Source organism: Leucoraja erinacea, chromosome 21, assembly GCF_028641065.1.
Source record: "Leucoraja erinacea ecotype New England chromosome 21, Leri_hhj_1, whole genome shotgun sequence".
Lineage (NCBI taxonomy): Eukaryota > Metazoa > Chordata > Chondrichthyes > Rajiformes > Rajidae > Leucoraja > Leucoraja erinaceus.
In genome coordinates this window covers 5,528,864-5,553,849 of record NC_073397.1, presented here as the reverse complement: position 1 = coordinate 5,553,849, position 24,986 = coordinate 5,528,864, and the positions used below count along the sequence as shown (strand labels likewise).

Below are 24,986 nucleotides of genomic sequence, written 5' to 3'. Positions count from 1 at the left end.
GCGGTGTGGTATGTCAGCTACATGAGAGATAACTGTATAAGGAAACATAAATCTCTCCAAAAAAAAGAATATTTACTGTTATCTCAGTTTTTGACTGAAATATCATTTTTTCAGCTTTAAGAATGCAATCACAGGGGGATAAAATTGAAATGACGAGAAGGAATGTGAAACTTGTGTGGAACCTTGGTTAGAACACAGTGGCAGTACTGTTCTGCTTTCTACGTTATAGGGAACTAGAAAAGGTGCAAAATAGTTTGTGCAATACCGTTAGAACTAAGAGATTATATATGACAGGAAAGAATGAACAGGCTGTGGTTCTCTTCTAGGCTCTAGAAGACTGAAAGATGCTATGAATCAATGCAATACAGTTGTAAAACCATGCATTGGTCAGCTAGAAAGTGGATTTGAATATACACTTGAAAGGAATAACTTGAACTGCTATGTGCTTGTGATTAAATTACAAGCCCAACCAAAACCTGACAGACACGATGCATTTAACAGCCTCACATTGCCTCACAATGCCTTTCATTTTATTCAGTGATAGTCTTTTGTCAATGCATGTGCTTTCAGTGGTTGACTTTCAACAGGGGCTGATTTTCATTAAGGTGCATGAAGAAGCCCAACTCCATGTTCTGACCATTTTGTGTTTGTGTTTGATTTTCAGTTTTGCCTTTGTGCTTCCTCAAACAATTGTGACAATGAGACCCAGTACCTAAAGGAAGGCCGATGTTGCTTCAAATGTGGTCCTGGTAAGTACCTCTAATGGGCGGCATGGTGATGCAGCAGCAGAGTTGCCGCCTTACAGCGCCAGAGTCCTGACTACGGGTGCTGTCTGCACGGAGTTTGTACGTTCCCCCCGTGACCTGCGTGGGCTTTCTCCGGGAGCCTCCCATACTCCAATGATGTACAGCTTTGTAGGTTGATTGTCTTGGCATAATTGTAAATTGTCCCTAGAGTGTGTAGGAGGAGAGTGTATGGGTCAGCATGGAATTAGGTGGGCTGTAGGGCCTGTTTCCTTGCTCCATCTCTAAAACTAAAACAATAGAAATGTGGATTTTAACTACAATGAGATTGGCAGGAGAAACAAAACATGAAACATGAAAAATAAGATTGGCTTAAGAACTGTGAGAAAGAAGGGTGGTTTCAAATTTGGAACAAAGACCACTTCAGGTGCGAAATTTAAACAGGAAATGCCGAAAATGCTCTGTGGGTCTGTGGAGACGGCAATGGTCATATATTTCAGACTGTACTGTGCAAAGTTAAAAGGTATAAATTAGAGAGCAGAAGTGAAGAGGACCAGCTGAATGTAAGAAGATTAGAAGCAGATGCAGGTGTAGGCCATTTGGCCCATCAGGCCTGCTCACCATTCAATGAGAGCGAGCGTTCACCTCACTAGCATTTTCATTTTTTTAAATAAATAAATATTTATTTTATTAGAAGCAATTGTACAAGAAGAAAGTAAACGACATAACAATTATACAATTTTCATGCTGCTTCAAATTTAACATTTTATAAACTAATAACTAAGTCGGAAAAAAGGAAAAAGGGAAAGAAAGGGAAAAGGAAAAAAGGGAAAGAAAGAAGAAAAGTTCTGTGCAAACCCTCTCGTTTCATTCCCATAATATTTGACTTCTGTCTTGAATATACTCTGCAACTTCTAAACCCTCTAGAGAAGAGTTTCTCTACTCCTGCATTGCATTTGTTCTCAGTTCAGAACTGATTGCCTAACTTATTTTTCTGAGAGATGGTTCTTTCTAGTGATAGACATCTCAGCTAGAAGAGCTTGTCCATCCCCGTATCAATGAGATCACTTCTCATTCTTCTAAACTCTACCCAACTGTTCCCAATGTTGGGCGAGTCCAGAACCAGTGGCCACAGTCTTAGAATAAAGGGGAAGCCATTTAAGTCTGAGGTGAGAAAAAACTTTTTCGCCAAGAGAGTTGTGAATTTATGGAATTCCCTGCCACAGAGGGCAGTGGAGGGCAAATCACGGGATGGATTTAAGAGAGAGCTAGATAGAGCTGTAGGGGCTAGTGGAATCAAGGGATATGGGGAGAAGGCAGGCACGGGTTATTGATTGGGGACGCTCAGCCATGATCATAATGAATGGCGGTGCTGGGCCGAATGGCCTCCTCCTGCACCTATTTTCTATGTTTACACAGCGTAGTCCTTCTTTGCTTAATCTTTTCTCAAAGGATAGCCAAAGTGCTCTCTCCCTTTACGGGGACCCGTCTTTTGCACCTTTGCTGCACTTCCTGAATCACACGAACAGATCGACTCTGGAGGAGCATGTTTCTGGAACACAGTCCATATCGCAATTACCCGATAACAAACTCCCATTTCCTGCTGAATCCCATGTGATAAGTGGAGATGCGTTCTTTTAGGATGTTTTCCTCTCAATGACAATGGCCCCACATGTGAAATGGGAAGGGAATTCTGAAATGGGAAGCTTGCCATGATTTATATTCAGTTCAGCCAAGAGAATGGGAACATTTTGCTGTGCCTCATTGTATTAAAACAAAACAGATGGTCCTCTCATTGAAGAGTGCTAAACTCAGCAAACCATCTGTACAGTCATCTTCAGTCAAGGAATTCACTGGATTGGTAAAATTTAATATGTTATTTAGTTCATTTAGTTCAGAGATACAGCGCGGAAACAGGCCTTTAGGCCCACCGAGCCCGCGCCGACCAGCGATCCCCGCACATCAACACTATCCTTCACACACACTAGAGGCAATTTTACATTTATACCAAGCCAATTAACCTACAAACCTGTACGTCTTTGGAGTGTGAGAGGAAACTGAAGATCTCAGAGAAAATCCATGCAGGTCACGGAGAGAACGAACAAATTGCGTACAGACAGTGCCTGTAGTCGGGATCGAACCTGGGTCTCTGGTGCTGTAAGCACTATGAGGCTCCAACTCTACAGCTGCGCCACTGTGCCGTCCCCTATAGTTTATTTAATTCTGCAAAAAATATCCTGCTCCCTTTGCAAAAAATGAATGATGTAGAAAATGAAAACCGAGAATAAGAGAAAGAAATCTAAAACTCATGATCAAGTGTTAATAAACAAGCTGGTTGCAATGGTATTTTTGAAATGTGAAATTTAGCTTGATTGGTGAATCACAGCACCAAAGCTGGCTTATAAACAAAATTAATGTAGATAAAAATGGACCGATACTGGATTGAAACTGACACTGGATCACACAAGCGGATTACGAAAGGTTTTAAAAATGTGTAACAATTGAGCTCCTTTTTCACGTTTCCCTGTATAGGACAATGAAATTCTTGCATCCTTGCACACAGAACATATTAGGCATTGACTACAAAACAGATAAATGTGTCCATATACCATAATAGAAATATATACACTGATAACTGATAAAGTGCAAATAACAGAAAATGGGTTCATAATAATCAGAGTTTTGTCCGAGCCAGGTTTAATAGCCTGATGGCTGTGGGGAAGTAGCTATTCCTGAACCTGGTTGTTGCAGTCTTCAGGCTCCTGTACCTTCTACCTGAAGGTAGCAGGGAGATGAGTGTGTGGCCAGGATGGTGTGGGTCTTTGAACGTACTGCCAGCCTTTTTGAGGCAGCTACTACGATAAATCCCCTCGATGAAAGGAAGATCAGAGCCGATGATGGACTGGGCAGTGTTTACTATTTTTTGTAGTCTTTTCCTCTCCACAGCGCTCAAATTGCCGAACCAAGCCACGATGTAACCACTCAGCATGCTCTCTACTGTGCACCTGTAAAAGTTAGAGAGAGTCTTCCTTGACAAACCGACACTCCGTAATCTTCTCAGGAAGTAGAGGTGCTGATGAGCTTTCTTGATAATTGCATTAGTGTTCTCGGACCAGGAAAGATCTTCAGAGATGTGCATGCCCAGGAATTTGAAGCTCTTGACCCTTTCAACCAAATGGGGCTGTGGGTTCCCCTCCTACTTCTTCCAAAGTCCACAATCAGTTCCTTGGTTTTGCTGGTGTTGAGGGCCAGGTTATTGCGCTGGCACCATATGGACAGTTGCTTGATCTCTCTTCTATACTCTAACTCATCCCCATCAGTGATACGTCCCACAGCAGTGGTGTTGTCAGCGAACTTGATGATGGAGTTCGCACAGTGATTATCTATGCAGTCATGAGTATAGAGTGAGTACAGCAGGGGGCTGAGCACGCAGCCTTGAGGTACTCCCGTGCTGATTGTTATCGAGGCTGGCCCATTTCCACCAATACGAACAGACTGGTCCAAAGATCTTAGAGCAGAGCAAGATGGGTTACTCTCACGCAAACGTGTAGTACGCTCATTGGCGGATTCATGTGTGATTATAGGACCCATTTTAGCGACCAGTCCCCGCCATCTTGTTCCGCCATCTTGCTCCGCCATCTTGCTTCCGGCCAAAGATCGGATCTTTGTTTCCGCAGCGGGGAGAAGGAGTGTGCGGCCCGGGGAGAGGGAGTGCGCGGCCTGGGGCAGCGAGGAGAGGGGCATAGGAGGGGGGGAGACATTGTAGTGTGGGGGCAGGCGAGGGAGTGCCGGGGGGGCAGGCGAGGGAGTGCCGGGGTGGGGATAAGGCCTAATGTGTGTGAAGTTGCGGGGAGGTTTATAATGTTTCTTATTTAATGTCCCTTGTCTAGTCTGAAATAAAGTTCATCATTGGATCAGAAGAAATATAATTGTGTGTGTTATATGATTATATACATTTGTATCACATTCATGTATGTGTGTTTATAAACATTTTATTCTTTAACAAGAATTAACAGAATTATGAACTAACAGAATTATGAATCTAACCCTATATCACACACACAAACTTAGATAGATATGCCATTTATTGTCACTATACATGTACAGTGAAACTGAAAGTTGCTCGTACTCAGTGCGTACATACAATTTAGCACAAAAAACAAGAAACAGAAAAAACAAAAAACAGAAGGGAGATGGGGGTTGGAATAGGTGCACAATTTCTGCAGCGCTACATACATATATACAGATGGAAGTCCGTGTTGGGCGGTGTAGTCAGTGCATGTGTGAATTTGAATTTATAGTAGTTATAATTCTCGGAAAGCAACTATTCCTGAGTCTGTTTGTCCTGGATTTGATGCACCTATAGCGCCTTCCAGAGGGCAGCAGGTCGAACAGTCCAAACGCAGGGTGGGAGCTGTCTTTGATGATCTTCTTTGCCCTGCTAAGGCAGCGGGAGGTGTAGATGTCCATCAGGGAGGGGAGAGGGCAGCCAATGATCCTCTGCGCTGTCCTGGTTACCCTCTGAAGCCTCTCCCTGTCTGCCATGGTGCAGCTGCCATACCATGCTGTAATGCAGTATGTCAGCAGGCTCTCGATGGACGAGCGGTAGAAGGTCAGCAGCAGGTTAGAGTCCAGATTGTGCTTCCTGAGGACCCTCAGGAAGTGCAGCCGCTGCTGAGCCTTCTTGATGACTGCTGTCGTGTTGTCCGTCCAGGAGATATCAGCAGCGATATGGACGCTGAGAAACAGGAAGGTGTCACAACAGAATTATGAAGTAACAGAATTATGAATCTAACCCTATATCACACACAAAAACTTCCCCCGTAATGTCAATTACCCTGCGAGGGTCGGGTCGGTTCCGGTTACTACAAAATCAACTCAAACACTGCTTGTGAGCCATTTAAAAATAAATGATTTAAAAAACATTAAAAAAGACAATTACCAGAGTCAAATTTTATTCTTGACAAGAAGTATGAACTGACAGAATTATGAATCTAACCCTATATCACACACACAAACTGTTGCCCCGCAACATTGATTACACTGCGAGTCGGGTCGGGTCAGGTAGGCTCCGGTTACTAAAATGGGCGGGGAAAAATGCCGAGGATCCCCTCCATAGCGTACTACACGTCAGCCCATTGTATTTCGCAGGAGTAGCCCATCTTGCTCTGCTCTAAGATCTTTGCTGTGGTCTGTGAATGAGGAAGTCGAGTATCCAATTGCAGAGGGATGCGCAGAGACCCAGTTCTGCGAGTTTGGTAACCAGCTTGGAGGGGATGATTGTGTTAAATGCCGAGCTGTAATCGATGAATAACAGCCTGACATATGAGTTTTTGTTGTCCAAGTGGTCCAGAGCTGAGTGGAGGGCCAGCGAGATCTCATTTTATCAATATTGTTCATAATTCTCATCAAAAGCCTCGATCAACATTTTCATGAAGGCTAAAAGCAATGCAACTACAGTATTTCAAATATTTAAGGTTGGAAAAGTTCACTGAAAAAGATAGACATAGTACAAATTCTTAAGCCAATACAAAGCTTTAATTTAACGTCTGACGGGTGTGGACTTGGAGACCCAGAGCCAACAGTTTCACATCTGAATCTCCAGCAGCACACACAAATAAATACCAGAAAACGCAAGTTTGTATACGTACAGATATAAAACTAATTGCATGATGTAATGTACAAAAACCATCAGCCACCTCCAAATATGGAGTTTTTCACTCTTTGCCTAAAGCCAATCATCCCAAATGGCATCCTCTGAGCCCCTTCTTATCTGACTAACCTCTTCAACTTGCATGAAAAACCTTGCAAGAGAGCTGTGAATTATTCAACTTAAGTTAAAAAAAACCCTTGTCATGATGGGAGTTGTCCAAATCCCATCATGCATTACAATTGGCTTTTTACAACAGGAAAGCTTAAATATGACAACAATCAATTAATAACTTACTCTTTCAAGGTAAGCATATTGTACAATTCACAGGGAGTTGAAAACGAATGCAGGCAGAAGGGAAAGTGTTCTAATTACCAAAGAAGGGATTGCCTTGTCAGTTTCCAAAGGAAATGGGATGATCAGCCATGATCACATTGAATGGCGTTGCTGGCTCGATGGGCCGAATGGCCTACTGCTGCAGCTATTGTCTATTCTCTATTATCTCTTATGGCCTCTTGTCCTGAACTGACAGCTACAATATTTGCAGACCATCAGGTTGTTTGATTACTGGTGGGAAGTTACATGTACATGCAACCCCTGCATCATGGCAGTTGCCTATGTTTGACACATTTCCCGACAAACCTTTCCTCTCCCTGTGCCTGTCCAAAAATCTTATAAAAGCTGTTATTGCATCTGCTTGTGAATGCTGGTGAATGGGATTAGTTGAGATGGTTACTTGATGGTCAGCATGGACAGGGTGGGCTGAATGGCCTTGTTTGTGCTGGATGTCTCTAAGAAATATCAATCAATGCCATGATGAGAATTGTGTTCACTTCTCCAATCTCTCCCCCAAAACTGCTACCATTCCAGGGAGTTTGTTTTCCTTGGTAGACACAAAATGCTGGATTAAATCAGCGGGACAGGCAGCATCTCTGGAGAGAAGGAATGGGTGACATTTCGGGGTGCGACTGAAGAAGGTTCTCGACTCGATATGCCACTTTTTTCTTCTCTCCAGAGATGCTGCCTGCCACACTGAGTTACTCCAGCATTTTGTGCTATCTTCGATGTAAACCAGCATTTGCAGTTTCTTCCTACACAGTTTGTTTTCTTTACTGCACAAGTCCTGAATTATCTTAAAGTATGGTAGCCTGGAATTAAATACCGTATACTTGAGGCCTCAAGTTTATTCTGTTAAGATTTACCATATCTTCCTTGCCATTCACTGCTCTGATAATACAGCCAGACCTCTCATCTATCATCTATGTATATTATGATAGGAACTATAGCTTCATCTGTGCATAGACCAGCAAAGAGCTGGCCATCTATTCCTTCATGCCCTTTACATTTCTGCCATTTACTGCACAATGTCCCTCATTAATCCCACTCGAATGCATCACTGCAAAATAGGAGTGAAGTGTAAAGATTGGAGCTGGTTGCACTTCCCAAATTTACGTTTCCTTCTCATGAACTGTACACTCCTGAGGACGAGGCCAGTGTTTGTATGAGGTAGAAAACATTTTCCATTTGGGGAAGTGGGTGTCAATATTGAAAACTGAAGCCAGTGGTTTGATTTTCGGAACCAGAATTATTTCAGCTTGTTTTCACCTCATAACTGTGTGACCAGTGGATGTTGCCCCCTGTCAATGGGGCACGCAGAGGTCAATCACATGGCCATGCCTAAATGCACATGTTATGAAGGCTGTGGGCTGCACAGTATTAACCTCTGCTGCAATGGGCTAGTCATTACTGTACCAATTGGTACATGTGACAAATAAATGTATCTTATATCATTAAACTGCTCTTCCCATCATGGGTCTCCCTTTCGGTTGCTACATGGGACATCATTCTCCCTCTCGGCTGCTCCTGGGGTCTCCAACCTCCTCTTGTAACCCATCAATGCTTTACGAACAGCTACAAATGTGTAAAAAGGAAATAAAATAGTGAATGCAAGTGTGGGTTCCTTGCAAACAAAGGGGGGATAATTTAATTTTAATGGGGAATGTGGAAATGGCTGAGGACTTTAACAAAAAAAACCCCCAAAGAATTTCACTGTGCCTAGCTAGGACCAAGTGACAATAAAGTATTGTCATCATTAAGTATCATGAACATCGACAGACCTGCAGCAGACACGAGCCATGTCAATCTTGTCCTTCAATTGGAGCAATGAGCACAAAGAGATGTGAAGAAGGCCCCAACCCACATCATCATACAGCGAAACGCTTTTGATTGCGAACTATCTAGTCAAAGAAAATACTTTGGGCGGCGCGGTGACACAGCGATAGGGACGCTGCCTTAGAGGGCTTACAGTGCCAGAGACCCGGGTTCGATCCCGATTACAGGTGCTGCCTGTACGGAGTTTGTATGTTCTCCCTGTGACCACAGAGCACAGATAAAGGACACAGGGTACAGCATTTAGTGCAAAGATATAACACTTTAATCTGCTAAAGTCCGATTAAAGTTAGTTCAAAGGTCTCCAATGTGGTAGATTAGAGGTCAGGACTGCCCTCTAGTTAACTTTTCTGTTGCCTGATAACAGCCCGAAAGAAACCGTCCCTGACTCTGGAGGAAGGAACTGCAGATGCTGGTTTAAACCGAAGATAGATACAAAATGCTGGAGTAACTCAGTGGGGTAGGCAGCACCTCTGGAGGGAAGGAATGGGTGACGTTTCAGGTCGAGACCCTTCTTCAGATTGCCTTGGCAAGTCTGAAGTCTGAAGAAGGGTCTCAACCCGAAACGTCACCCAAACCTCTCCAGAGATGCTGTCTGCCCCACTGAGTTACTCCAGCATTTTGTGAATATCCTGAATCTGGAGGTATGTTACGGCGGCAGGCGCGGGCACACCGCGACGCCCTGTGTCTCCCTTTCAAGGGAGATGCTAAAAATGCATTTCGTTGTCTCTGTACTGTACACTGACAATGACAATAAATTGAATCATTTCATTTCATTTCATTTCATGTGATTTCAAAGTTCCCTGCGTCTTCCCTGATGGGAGAGGGGAGAAGAGGGAGTGACCATTATGAGACTGGTCCTTGATTATGCTGGCGGCCTTGCCAAGGCAGCGTGAAGTGTAGATGGAGTCAATAGAAGGGAGGCTGGTTACGTCCTTTCATCAGAAGGGAGCCCAGTTTAAGACCACGCACAATCTGAGCTACATCCATACTCTGCAATTTCTAGTGGCCTTGGATGAAGCTGTTTCTAAACCAGGCTGCGATGCATCCCGATAAGATGCTTTCTATGGAGTACCTGTAGATATGGCGTACCTGTACCTGCAGATTCTATGGCGTACCTGTAGATTGAAACGTTCAACCATCTCTACTTCATCTCTACTTGATGCAGCCAGTTTTCTTTGTAAACCAGCATCTGCACAGAGAGATCACAGTCCAGACAGATGTGCACCGGGAAACATCAATTGCATTAAATCTTGGCGTAGGCATGATTTGACTGAATGAGAAATTTAATTAGTTTTATAACCATCCGCTTTGTGAATTACAACCTATTATTTCAACCACCTACAATACTTACAGTACATGGGGTGTGTTAAAGTGCCTAAAGCCCCTACATTTCTCAATGTGTCAAATCACAACAGACAACATCCAGGTTGAATGAGTTCTGGAATTGCATTGACAACTGCTTCCCGACAAAGATAATCAAGATCTATCCAAACCCAAAACCTTGAATGAACAGGGAGATTCATTCTGCAAAAGTCCAGATCGAAGGGGTTTGGGAAGAATATTCCAGCACTGTACAAGAAGGTCACGTAAGCATATCATGGATGCTAAGAGAGACTGACAAAACAAGCTGGAAGCTCAATTGAATCAAGTGGGTGTCAAGTGTTTGTGGCAAGGGCTTAATACCATCATGGGTCACAAGCTGAAGTCAGGGAAAATCTTTGGCAATGACAATTCAGCTATCGAGGATCCAAGGAGAGATAGCTGGATAGCAAATTGGAAGGAAGTGTAAATATGCTCTTCTCAAGATTACCCCCCCAGTCTAGTTCAGTCAAGCACTGGAACAACTATTCTTTATTTTTAGATGGAACAGCAAATTCCCTGATACGATGCCTAAACCACCGTGGGTTCGATCCTTGTCTCTGCCTGGCCTCATGCAAGCAGAAACACTCCAAGAGGTCACACAGTCCCAAGTGCACTTCCAGAAGATCGACCTTGAATTAAGATGGAGCCACCTTTTATAGGTCCATGAACCTTGAGGGGCCGAACTACATAGGGGTGGTCTCTTTACAATCCAATCAAACATATTAATTACATCAGTACATTATTGACAGTTCCCCCAAAACCAATAACAGAGTCTCCTATACATTATTTCCAGGAAAAGCTTCTGGAAGGAAGCTAACTTAACTGAATAATGCAACATTTACCCTGGAACACTACCTGCCAGGGCTTAACACTTTGACCAATCAACAAACAGCAGGGTAACTGTCTCACAACATTATTTACATCATTTACAATTCGTGTGCAGTAATCCAATCAACTTCATGCATAGATACTACTTTGGTTGTCCTCTGCAAAAATCTCATTCCTTCTTTCAATTGAAGAAATACTCATACATTTCTTATCTGCAACATTGATCTGGGACCTAGACTTACTGGCACCAGTCAGCAGCTTGTTTTATTATACACAGAAACGCAGACTATACCAAAATGGCCGTACAATGAATGAATCCTCTGCTAAATTTTGTTCTATTCCTGCTCCTTTTTGGCCAGGATTTACATTAGCAGAGGGTGATGGTGGAAGGTTGCTTCTCGGACTGGAGGCCTGTGACAAGTGGTGTGCCTCAGGGTTTGGTGCTGGGCCCGTTACTGTGAGTCAACTACATCAATGATTTGGATGAGAACATACAGGGCAAGATTAGCAAGTTTGCTGACGATACAAAAGTGGGTGATTTTGCAGATAGTGAAGATGGTTGTGAAAGATTGCGGCAGGATCTGGATCGAGTAACCAGGTGGGCTGAGGAATGGTTGATGGAATTTAATACAGAGAAGTTTGAGGTGTTGCATTTTGGGACCTATACAGTGATCGGTAGGCCTCTGACTAGTGTTGTAGAGCAGAGAGATCTAGGAGGTGCATGGCTCCTTGAAGGTCGAGTCGCAGGTTGATAACGTGGTCAAAAAGGCTTTTGGCACATTGGTCTTCATCAGTCAGTATTGAGTATAGAAATTGTGAGGTCATGTTGCAGTTGTAGAAGACGTTAGTGAGACCGCATTTAGAATATTGTGTTCAGTTCTGGGCACCATGTTATAGGAAAGATATTGTCAAGCTTGAAAGGGTTCAGAGAAGATTTACGAGGATGTTGCCAGGACTAGAGGGGGTGAGCTATAGGGAGAGGTTGAGTAGGCTGGGTCTCTATTTCTTGGAGTGCAGGAGGATGAGGGGTGATCTTATAGTGGTGTACAAAATCATGAGAGGAATAGATCGGGTAGATGCACATAGTCTCTTGCCCAGAGTATGGGGAATCGATGACAAGGTGAAGGGTATCTCAGGGGTAACTTTAACACACAAAGAGTGGTGGGTGTATGGAACAAGCTGCTAGATGAGGTAGTTGGGGCAGGGACTATCCCAACGTTTAATAAACAGTTGGACAGGTACATGGATAGGACAGGTTTGGAGGGATATGGATCAAGCGCAGGCAGGTGGGACCAGTGTAGCTGGGACATGTTGGCCGGTATATACTCTTTTAGGTAAGAAGACCAAATAGTACACAGCCCTTCATGTATGATCTTACCTAGTGCCAATGACGTTACAGTAGAACTACTTTCACCTTGTCTGAAGAAAGGTCTCGACCCGATACGTCACCTATTCCTTTTAGTTTAGTTTAGAGATACTGAGCGGAAACAGGCCCTTCTGCCCACCGAGTCCGCGCCGCCCAACGACCCCTCCCCATTAACACTATTCTACACATACTAGGGACAATTTTTTACATTTATATCAAACCAATTGATACCTACAAACCTGTACGTCTCTGGAGTGTGGCAGGACACTGAAGATCTCAGAGAAAACATACAAGCTATATGTACAGACAGCACCATAGTCGGGATCAAACCTGGGTCTCTGGTGCTCTAAGCGCTGTAAGGCAGCAACTCTACCGCTGCTCCACCGTGCTGCCACCATCAGAGAAGCTGTCTGACCCGCTGAGTTACTCCAGCTTTTTGTGTCCATCCTGTGCTTTCATCTTGTACGCGAGTCTTCTTGTAAGGCCCGATTACCACCTGGCTTCTTAATTACTTGCTGCACCTGCATGTAGGTGTGCAAGTGTGTGTCATGGGGGAACATCATGATTACAGGGATGAGTGTGAGGCAGTGTGAGTGTGAGCTTTTGATGTTGACGATGAGCGTGTTTCCTGTCACCAGTGTTGCATCCAGCAGCCTGTGAGGCTGTTTGCTAGGACCTGGGGTTTGGAGATACATTGACTGACTGTGACTGTTTATGGGAGGTCACTGGATTTTGCACAGCAGTGCACCTGGAATCCCAGGGTTTGACTTCTGACATTGATTGCCACTGTGGTCTCCTCTCCCACTGCCCTGTGAGGATAAAGGACCCTCACAAGCTTCACTCCCAACATAACCATATAACCATATAACAACTACAGCACGGAAACAGGCCATCTCGACCCTTCTAGTCCGTGCCGAACACGTATTCTCCCCTAGTCCCATACACCTGCGTTCAGACCATAACCCTCCATACCTTTCCCGTCCATATAACTATCCAACTTATTATTATTATACACTTATACACTTATTATTTTTTTTTTAATTCAAATCGTTTGCTATGTCGCTCTTCAAGGGAGATGCTAAATGCATTTCGTTGTCTCTGTACTGTACACTGACAACGACAATTAAAATTGAATCTGAATCTGAATCTGAATCTGAATTTATTTTTAAATTATAAAAACGAACCTGCCTCCACCACCTTCACTGGAAGCTCATTCCACACAGCTACCACTCTCTGAGTAAAGAAGTTCCCCCTCATGTTACCCCCTAAACTTCTGTCCCTTAATTCTCAAGTCATGTCCCCTTGTTTGAATCTGTTCCCTACTCTCAGTGGGAAAAGCTTATCCACGTCAAACTCCGTCTATCCCTCTCATCATTTTAAAGACCTCTATCAAGTCCCCCCTTAACCTTCTGCGCTCCAGAGAATAAAGCCCTAACTTGTTCAACCTTTCTCTGTAACTCAACCTTTCTCTGTAACATCTCCTGGGTCTGGGTCCTTCTTACCTAAAGATGGTGGATGTGCAGGAGTAGGCGCCGTCTGTGTATGGCAGCCTGCCCGCAGTCCGTCTATTCACCTTTTTTTTATTTTAAGTCCTGTTAAAAAAATGTTAGTTAGTTCGTTGGAGGTCTTTTATGTGGTGGGTAGGGGGGGGGGGGGGGGGGGAAGGGGGAAACTTTATTTCTTAGTCCCCTACCTAGTCAGAGAGGCAGCATCCCTCCGAGCTGCTTCTTCGCCCCCGTCCTCGCAGCCTACCATCGAGAATGGAGCGGCGTTTCCTGTCGGGACCGGCTGGGACTACAGCTACGGTGCAGCGCTGGGATACCAACAGGGAGCGGGCGATGCCTTACCGGGTTGCCGTGCGGTAAGCTCCAGAGCGCTGTGGTCGCCGACTCCCAACATCGCGGAGCTGGGGCTGTGGGCGTTCGGCTGCGGGCGGCGCTGGATTTGGAGCGCCGCGGAGCCAGGGATCGAGTTCGCCGGGGTCGGAGCTCCAACCGGCGTGGCCTGAAGGCTACGGGTGCCTCGGTCTCCGGTCTCCGGGGAGGAGGCAGCCGCTCCAGACTTTCCAAGCCGCTTGAGGAATTGTTTCACCCGACGCCGGAGTTCCATCTTCACGGCAAGAGGGCCCTGAAAATCATCGGACTGACTGCAAGGCCACAAATGGGCCCCGACCTCGGGTGTTTCAGAGGAAGAGGACTTATCTTTCTGGTGCCTTTCCCTACAGTGGAAATTTTTGAGTCTGCTGTGGGGGGACGTTTGTGTTGAACTCTATAATGTGTTGTGTCCATTTTCTTCATTTTTTTTAACCTTTTTCTATGGTATGGAAACTTATTATCTATTTTACTTCAGAGTCACATGAGTGACTACGTGAAGAACCCGTCCAGCACGCATGCGCGACATGAGCGTTCACGCAGAGTGCAACAGCGGCGAACAGGGCGCTCCCGCTACAAGCTTTAAAAAGACGGACCATCAGGTAAGTTCTGAGGTCGTATATAGAACTTTGCTTTGCTTTGTGCACACCAGGTCGTGAAAAACTGGCGAAAATGAACAAAGCAAGACAAGGAAAAATGACCGTCCCCCGTTCGATTCCAACAGAGGAGCGTTCCTTCAGTGGGGGCGAGAGGCGGCAGGACCACACACGCTGCGGTCCACAGTCTCTGATGCCGGGCCGAGCCCAGTACCGCTAGCGCAGCCTGAGCAGCGGACTGGAGGAAAATCCAAACGGAATACTGACCGGCCGGTAATATCAGATGCCACCGATGAGGAAAACTCGCCGCCCGAGAGCGGCAGAGGCAGCCGCCTGAGCCGCATGGAAAGGCTCATGGAGCAAATGCTCCAGCGAGACTTGCTTCGGGAGCTGGAGCAGTCTCGCCAAGGGGGCTCAGGCACCCCCGCTACAGTGCCTTATAATGCACTGGCCATTGCACCTCCCTCAGCCGAGGGCAGCGTTGGCGACCAGAGCTGGGCTGGTCAAGAAGAGGGGTCCCTGGCTGAAGATATCGGGAGTACGCATGGGGTACAGGACCAGGAAGAGCTGCTGGGTGTGTTGAACTGCTACGTGGCTGCACCATGAGCAGGACGGCCATTAGAGCCAAAACTGGCGGCCAGCATAGACTACCTGTCCTTCAAGCCCCTTACAAGAGCAGGTAGTTAATGAGGCACTAGAGCTGTATTCGGCCCCAGAAAACTGCATTTCGCTCAACGTGCCGGCCATCAACAACCAAATCTGGGGGCACGTTGGGCAGAACATCTGGAATCAAGAGCTAAAATTACAGCGGATTCTCAGGCTCCTGACATCGGCCATAACATCTTATGCTCGTTCCGTGGATGGGGTGGATATGACCATAAACCAGCAAGACACTCTAGCTCTGCTGTGCAACACCCAATATGAGATAAACAACCTCCGTAAGGAGATAATAAGACCTGCCCTCAACCCCAAATTTGCAGGATTGTGCAAAACACCGGCCTCAGAGCCTCAGATCCTGCTCTTTGGTAAGGACGTCCAAAAAAGTAAAGGACCTGGAAGAAGAGTTCAAAACATTCGGCCTCATGAGGGCAGGCCCCGGAACGAGCAGACCCACAAAACCCAGACGGCAGTACCCCACCGCGTCCACCGGTTGACGTCAGTCTCATGGGACTGGTGAAAGCTCGGGGTCCGCATACCATCCCCGAAAGCCTTTTTTAGGCCAGGGCCCAGAGCGGACCCCATGGAAAATGTGCCACCCCCAACCAGCAGTACGTCCAACAACACAACGTCGAACGAAGAAACAGAAGAAGGGAACACACCCATAACCATGGAGGTAGGTGGGTCTGGTTCCTACCAGCATATAAAAAGTGGGGGAACTGTACTAACATGGGGGAGATTGCACCTGTTTGTGGGAGCATGGCGATCTATCACAAATGATAATTATATACTTAACAGTGTTCGTGGATACAAAATAGAATTTGTTCAAGAAAACATGCCACCAGTTCAGCATACACCCCAAAGGGTCTTTACCCTCTCAGTTAAAGAAAAACTAGAGGGTCAAGCAGAACTGGTGAGGTTACTTACAAAAGGTATCATTGAAAAAACAAAACATGAACCTTTGGAATTTGTCTGAAATATATTCACTAAAACCAAAAAAGATGGTGGATGTCGCATCATCATTGACTTGACCTCACTAAATATGTTTGTTAAGTATATACATTTCAAAATGGAAACATTTGTAACTGCCAAACAACTGATTTCCAAAAGATACTTTATGGCAAGCATCGATTTAAAAGATGCCTACTATTCAGTACCCATTCATAAGGATTATCGCAGATATCTGAAATTTACCTGGATGGGGCAACTATGGCAGTTTATAGCGTTGCCTAATGGATTAACATTAGCCCCGAGATTATTTACCAAGATAGTAAAACCAGCCTTGGCAATATTAAGAAAACAAAAACATATTGTCATGGCATATCTTGATGATATCTTAATAGTAGGCAAAACCATGGAATTGGCTAAATCAGCTGTGTTAGCTACCAAACAATTGTTTGAAACCCTGGGATTTGTCTTACATCCAGATAAATCTAATTGATGCCATCCACAACCATGGACTATCTGGGATTCACGATTAACTCAGTCCACATATCTGTAACGTTGCCAAAAGACAAAGCAGCAGATTTTACACAAACATGTAACAATTTAATGGCCAATCATGGACCTCTGCACCATCAAAACCTACAAAGAGCAAAAGTACAGGCATTAAAACGAAATGCAGGTCATTTTGACCGGATCATGAAATTACCCATTGAAGCAATATCAGAGTTACAATGGTGGATGGGGAACATTTGGCATAGTTCCAGCCCGTCAATTACCCAACGTTAATTATACAAACAGATGCCAGTGCTCAAGGCTGGGGAGCAACTAATAGCATATCCAGCACAGGTGGTAGATGGACTAACCTAGAGTCATCGTTACTACAGACACTGGGCATAAATTATCTGGAAATGTTGGGTGCATTTTATGGTTTAAAAGAATATTTTATGAATATGCAACACTTGCATGTTCGTTTACAGATAGATAACACTACGGTGGTGGCCTATATTAACCATATGGGCGGAATAAAATTAATATCATGTGACAATTTGGTCAACACAATTTGGCAATGGTGTGTCGATAGACATATTTGGCTATCAGCAACTTACCTACCAGGTAAGCTAAATACAATGGCGGACACCAGGTCACGCAAATTCAATGATAACATCGAATGGATGTTAAATCCTAAAGTATCTGCTAAAATCACAAAGCAGTATGGCACACCAGATATTTATATCTTTGCATCCAGACTAAATCACCAGGTACCTATGTATGTTGCTTGGGAACCAGACCCTGAGGCAGCAGCGATAGATGCGTTCGCGCTGGATTGGGGAAACTTTTTCTTTTATGCCTTTCCCCCCTTCTGCCTCATCAGTCGGGTACTACGCAAAATACAGATGGACTCTGCTTCAGGTATTTTGATAGTACCCGACTGGTCTACACAGCCATGGTTCCCAGTGGTCCTCGACATGGTCATCGAAACCCCTATGACCATTCCCAGTAGCCCAGATTTATTAACTCACCCGGTGTCAGGCATAAGTCATCCATGCCATGACAGAATCAAACTACTGGGTTGCAGATTTTGAAAAGACCACTGCTGGGCCTGGGATTATCTGACAGAACAATCAACACCATGACAGCATCCCACCGAGAATCCACTAGAAATAAATATTTGTCGAGCATCAGGAACTGGGAAAGATGCTGTTCTAATACCAGGACGACTTATTCATCCACAACCATAACCAATGTACTGGAGTTCCTGGCCGGCCTTCACCACAATGAAGGTTTGAGCTACAGCGCCAGAAGTGCCTTATCAAACTACTTAACGCAGGCACCAGGACAACAAGCCATAGGGTCACACCCGCTGGTGATCAAACTCATGAGAGGAATATTCAACTCTAACCCACCTAGACCAAGGTACACTCAAATCTGGGATGTCAGTGTGGTCCTGACATATCTAAGGGGGAGGTCACCAACCAGGTCACTCACCCTAGAACAGCTAACCCACTAAGACGGTCATGCTGATGGCACTTGTCTCAGCACAAAGGGTCCAGTCTCTCTGAAAGGACAGTATGGTGATAACACCAGACCGCATTACTATCACAATTCAGGAATTGGTTAAGCAAAACAGACCAGGAACTTCAGGTCTAGTTATGGATTTCTGGGCATACCCACCTGAACCACGGTTATGTGTCATGACTCATCTACTCAACTTTACCAACACGACAAGGGATTCCCGAGGGAGAGAAAAAGCCCTATGGGTCAGCCACAGGAAACCTCATGGTCCGGTGTCGAGCCAAACCATCTCAAGATGGCTCAAGCAGGTACTAGGAGCTGCTGGAGTAAATACTGACAAATATACATCTCACTCCACCAGGGCAGCATCCACATCGGCGGCTAAAAGGATGGACGTGCCATTGGGCCACATCCTGGCTACAGCGAGGTGGTCTATGGAGAAAACATTTCAAACGTTCTACAATAAGCCGTTAGAACCTGTTTCATTTGCAGACAGAATTTTAGATTCTGTAAATATATAATTTAAGCCCGGGGGAGCATTGTTTATTTTTGTTATTGTTTAATAAATACCATTATGGTTTTACAAACAGATTCATGGTTAATTACGATAACATACTTCCTCCCTTGAATGACTTCGGCAGCGAGTGAAGTATGAATTGTTACACGGTTTGAAATCACAGAGCTTTAAAATCTTCACGTAGTCACTCACGTGACTCCGAAGTAAAATAGTAAGATTAAACGAGAACTTACCAGTTTGAAGTTTGATCTGTATTGTATGAGGAGTTACGATGAGGGATTACGTGCCCTCCGCTCCCACCCTCAATAATAGAGATCAACTGATAACTTAGTTCTCCTTTTCTTTACTATGTTTATTTTAATTCGTGTTGTTTCTGTGATTCCACACCGCTGCTTTGAAGTATGTCGCGCATGCGTGCTGGACGGGTTCTTCACGTAATCCCTCATCGTAACTCCTCATAAAATACAGATCAAACTTCAAACTGGTAAGTTCTCGCTTAATCTTACTATTTTATGTAAAGCACTTTGGTGTCAATGCGAGTTGACTTAAAACGTGCTATATAAATACTTACTTACTGAATTGCTGGGAGTCCCAATACACCTCCCCTTTAACCGATGAAGGCTGGTTTTAAATTGTGCATGGTCTTAAACTGGGCTCCCTTCTGATGAAAGTAACCACTCACAGCATGGTGACTGGTACATCTCATATTTTGCTTGTACGGCTTACAATCCAGTGGTTTGAATATTGATTTCTCTAACTTCAAGTATCCCCTCTCTCTCACTTCGAAGTCGTCTTGTTGAGTCTCATTGTCTGTACTCATTCTCATCTAACAAACAAAAGATCTTCTTGCGTATGGCGTGCACAGCCTAAATTTGTAAGACAACTTGTTCTGTTTGAACTAACCGATAAAGTTTCCTTTATCATCGTTACTATTGTGCATATCTTTCATTCATTCGTTCTATATCTCTCTACATCATCATATATATCTCTCGTTTCCCTTTCCCCCGACTCTCAGTCTGAAGAAGGGTCTCGACCGGAAACGTCACCTATTCCTTTTCTCCAGAGATGCTGCCTGACCCGCTGAGTTACTCCAGCTTTTTGTGTCTATCTATGGTCACTGGTTATGTCTGTTGACATTTTGTTTGTAAATCAGCATCTGCAATTTCATGTACCCTACAACATGGTGTTCACCATGAGTACCTTGTGAAGTACGTAAGTTCCATGAGGCTGAAGATAGACACATGAAGCTGGAGTAACTCAGTAGGACAGGCAGCATCCCTGCAGAGAAAAAATAGGTGACGTTTCGGGTTGAGACCCTTCTTCAGACTGAAGACGGGTCTCAACCTGAAACATCACCTATTTCTTCTCTCCAGAGATGCTGCCTGTCCCACTGAGTTACTCCAGCTTTTTGAGTATTTTCCATTTAACCAGCGTCTGCAGTTCACTTCCTACAGTTTCTTGAGGCTGAGATGTTCTGCCTTCTTCTTCTTCTTCTTCTTCTTGCGTATGGTGTGAAGAGCCTAAAGTTGTAGATCATGCGGTATGAAAAACTACATCTATTTGTTTGTGCGAGTCGGGTTGATTGCATTAGTTTAAACAGGGTGGACCACATGAAGGTTGCAACCTCCCACCCCAGTGTGTTGCCTGCTAGTAGTTCATGGGCACGGGATAATTTACTGTGATATTCTATTTAGTGCTGCCTTGATTCTCATAGCATTATAACCCTTATACTACTGTTCTGAGGCATCTATCTTCTGGTGCAATGTGGGAAGAGCTCAAATGGCTTTAATATTTTTCAGGCTCGTACCTGGTGCATGAATGTAGTGGATCGGAAAAATACTCCTCGTGTCAGCCTTGTACACCAGGGTTTTACCAGCGGGAGTGGACCAAAGGCACACACTGCAATAGACACGCAGCTTGTGATTCAGGCAAGTGATTTTCACTTCTATTAATCGTGGTATTTAATAATTTCCCAATCCTGCCAATGTGGTATTTCCATCTTTAGCATCTGCTTGGCTTTGTATCCACCTAGTCTGTTATGTTTAACTTGCCCGAACATAGTCTTTCGTCCCATCTTCTGCATGGTGTGTTGAGGTGCAACTGATAACATCAGTAAGTTTGTGTTATGAAGGCCATGGGTTCAAGAGTTCCTTCAAAGATCTAAGTTTAGTTTAATTTAGCTTAGAAATATGTTCTAAGTCCGCACTGACCAGCGCTCCCCGCACATTAACACAATCCTACACACACTAGGGACAATTTACAATTATACCAAGCCAATTAGCTTACACACCTGCACGTCTATGGAGTGTGGGAGGAAAGCAGAGATCCCGGTGGAAGTTGGTGGAAGGTGAAAACCCACGCAGGTCACGGGGAGAACGTACAAACTCTGTACAGACAGCACCTGTAGTCAGGATCAAACTCGGTGCTGTAAGGCAGCAACTCTACCGCCATGCCACCAAGCTTGTTAGCCAGGCTGTAACAGTTGCCACACTGTTCGTGGAGCAGCCTTAGGTTGGATGGAGACAGATGTTAAAGACAGGAAAGCATCTCAATAGAGTGAAGAAGGAGTGTAGTGGAACAGAATGCTCAGCTTATCAGCCTTGTGCAATAGGGAGTATCCTAGCACCCTGACTGATAGTCACTCCTCAGTCAATATTGTTGATGTAGATTCTCTGGTCCCCATCACTTTAGTGTATTGGGAGCTTGCAGTAAACAGGCCGAAGAGTCCATATTAAAGCATTGTCTACATCTCTGAAGGTTTACCACCCCAAATGCAGCTTCAATGAGTGACTTCCAAAGTACTTAACTGGCTGGAAAACAAATGAATATCTGCTGAGATAATCAAACATACAGCACAGAAATAAACCCTTCGGCCCCCTGATAATGTGTCAAATCATCATATACTCATCTATATTAATCCTATTCACCAACGCTTGGCCCATAGCATATTGTGCTCTGGCAATCCAAGTACTTTCCATACCCCTCTATTTTAGTGAAAGACGCAAAACAAATTAAAGAGCTTTTTAAAGCACCTTTTCAAAATATTTTCGGTGAAGAGGGATATGGACCAAACGTGGGAAAATGGGACCACCTTGGATGGGACATCTTGGTTGCCATGGATGAATTGGGCTGGTGAGCTTGTTTCTGTACTGAATGACTCTTTGACCATGAAATCTTTGGCCACTTCTTTTAACTTTACGGACTCAATGGAAGCCATATTGCAGTTGTATAAGGCGTTGGTGAGGCCGCATTTAGAACATTGTGTTCAGTTCTGGGCACCGTGTTATAGGAAAGATGTGGTCAATCTGGAGAGGGTACAGAGAAGATTTACGAGGATGTTGCCAGGACTAGAGAGTCTGAGCTTTAGGGGGAAGTTGAGTAAGCTGGGACTCTATTCCTTGGCGAGCAGGAGGATGAGGGGTGATCTTATAGAGGTGGATAAAATCATGAAAGGAATAGATCTGGTAGATGCACAGTCTCTTGCCTAGAGTAGGTGAATCGAGGACCAGAGGACATAGGTTTAAGGTGAAGGGGAAAAGATTTATTAGGAATCTGAGGGATATCTTTTTCACACAACGGGTGGTGGGTGTATGGGACAAGCTACCAGAGGAGGTAGTTGAGGCAGGGACTATCCCAACATTTAAGAAACAGATAGGACAGATTTGGAGGGATATGGGCCCAACGCAGGCAGGTGGGACTAGTATAGCTGTGACATATTGGCCGGTGTGGGCATGTTGGGCCGAAGGGCCTGTTTCCACTCTGTATCACTCTATGACTCAATGCAAGTTAGTTTTCATTCTAAAGTTATCAGCATTTGTTTTGTCTATAATTGTTTTGATCCAAATATAAATGCCCTTGATATATCTCAGAGCAAAACACAGAAAGTTTAATAAATGTGGAGAAAGGGCAGTGTTACTGCTCAGATCAGTAATGACTGATGGGACAAAACAAGGCATGACAAGTAGAAAAACACAGAATGATTTTGAAGTCTGTGTTTAACAGTGATGATTTACTCTGAGATTTGACGTGACTCCAACCCTGCTCATGCTTTGCCAAGCGACCACCTTGGGTGTACGAAGAGTTACAGAGTTGTACGGCATGGAAACAGGCCCTTTGGCCCGACTCATTCATGCCAATCGAGTGGTATACTCGAGCTGGTCTCATTTGCCTGCTTTTGGCTCATGTCCCTGTAAATCTTGGATGGACACAAAAAGCCGGAGGAACTCAGCGGGTCAGGCAGCATCTCTGGAGAAAAGGAATAGGTGATGTTTAGCGTTGACATCCTTTAGGTGACGTTTTGTGTTGAGAACCTACTTCAGAGTTTTGAAGAAGGGTCTTGACCCAAAACGTCACCTATCGCTTTTCTCTGGAGATGCTGTCTGACCCGTTGAGTTACTCCAGCTTTTTGTGTCAATATTCGCATCAGCAGTTCCTTCTTACCAGTGAAGCTTTCCTTTTAATTTACTAGTCAGAATATTTTCAAAACATTGTAATTGTAGCTTAGTTTAGTTTAGAATCTACCGAGGTAGAGTGAAGAGCTTTTTTGTTGCTTGCTATCCAGACAGCGGCAAGACTATACATGATTACAATCAAGTCATCCACAGTGCACAGATTTAGGATACTAACCTCTACCACTTCTTTTGGCAACTCTTCTCACATTCCCGTCACCCTCTGTATTAAAAAGTTGACCTCAGGTGCCCTTGAAATGTTTCCCCTCTTACAGTAAATCTGTGCCCTTCAGTTTAAGACTCCCCCACCCTAGGAAAAAGATTGTGACTGTACACTTTATCTATCAATGGGCCAACACTGCAATCCATTGTTGAGGCAGTGATAACAGAAAACATGATTAGGCAAAGCCAACAGTCTTTCACAAAATATATTTAATATTAATCAAACATCAGATTTCTTTGAAAAGGTAGATCCTCTTTAGCAGGCAGATAAAAGGGAGCCAGTGGATATCAGTAGATTTGGATTTCCAAATTACATTTGATAAGGACCCATATAAAAATTAACTGCTCAAGATAAGGGCATGAGTTTGAGGGTAATAATTTGGCATTTGACAGAGGGTTGATTAGCAGACAGGAAAAAAGAGCAGGAAGAAACTATAGTATCAGTTGTTAGATTGTGACAAATGAAACTGGGTGGCCACATGCATATTGAGTACATGGCATAGTTCAGAGGTTGGCAACCTTATTCTGCATAGGGGCTGGGATGTATGTCTGTGAGCAGATGGCGGGCCACATCTATCACGAGTACACATGGATCCCGCCCCGGATGGCAGGCATCAAATCACATGTTCACAGTAGGTAGACAAAATTAAGTTGGTGGAAGGTGATTTTGGTTCAGAACTGGTTGACAAACAGGTGGGTCAAAGAGGTTTTTTTCCTGTGGGTGCAGCAGTGCCGAATGGATGCGGCCCAGTTTGTGAGTTAAACGTGGACCCAGTTTCACGTGCTTGGGTAATGGTGTTGGGTACAACTTCTGGAACAAGTTGCCAGGCACAGACTCCTGGGCTGTTCATGTAGGGGGCAGCTGCACATTATCAGGCAGAACAGAGCAGACAGTGAGTGGGGGTGGAGACATGATTAATGAAACTGATGTTGCTGGTACTGGGCCTAACTCATTGTCACCGGTCAGTGACTTCCAGATATAGTCAAAAATGCTGGAGAAACTCAGCGGGTGAAGCAGCATCTATGGAGCGAAGGAAATATTTCCTTCGCTCCATAAATGCTGCCTCACCCGCTCAGTTTCTCCAGCATTTTTGTCTACCTACAATTTTCCAGCATCTGCAGTTCCTTCTTAAACTTCCAGATATATTTGTTGTACCCTAAAGCACCACACTGATTAACTAACCCTGCTGAAACAACCATGCCAATTACATACCAGCCATGTAATTACAGGTGGAATTCCCCTCCATTTGCTTCTGAAGATAGGGAGGTGACCTTCTAACTTTGTTTGGATGTGGACTTTTGAACGTGGGAGTTTTCAAGGGTCGGCACCTAAACAAAGGGGAATGAGGAAGCATTCACCTGTTGTGATCAGGGGACGTGAAGCTGAACTATTATAGAACAGTCTCAAATGCTATAGGCTGTAATGCCCATTGAACCATCAACTATCTACAAGTTGGAGTTTATGTTTCTTCCCAGTATCAGGTACTTTCCCCCAGCTCCTGCCCCGTCGCCTGACGGGAATCAATGTGCACAGATTATGCAAGAACGCTTGATTGCCTCCCTATCGAGTGAGTGGTTTGATGAGGGACTGTACTT

At 44.5% G+C, this 24,986-nt stretch overlaps 1 protein-coding gene across 1 annotated transcript in view; it reads left to right on the top strand.

Moving 5' to 3' along the window:
• Positions 1-24,986, top strand: part of LOC129707180 (tumor necrosis factor receptor superfamily member 5-like) — an 80,210-nt gene that overhangs the window by 32,381 nt on the left and 22,843 nt on the right. Inside the window, exons 2-3 of the mRNA XM_055651986.1 lie at positions 665-749; positions 20,520-20,648. Of these exons, the coding sequence (XP_055507961.1) occupies positions 665-749; positions 20,520-20,648 (214 nt within the window). The remainder of the gene's footprint in view (positions 1-664; positions 750-20,519; positions 20,649-24,986) is intronic.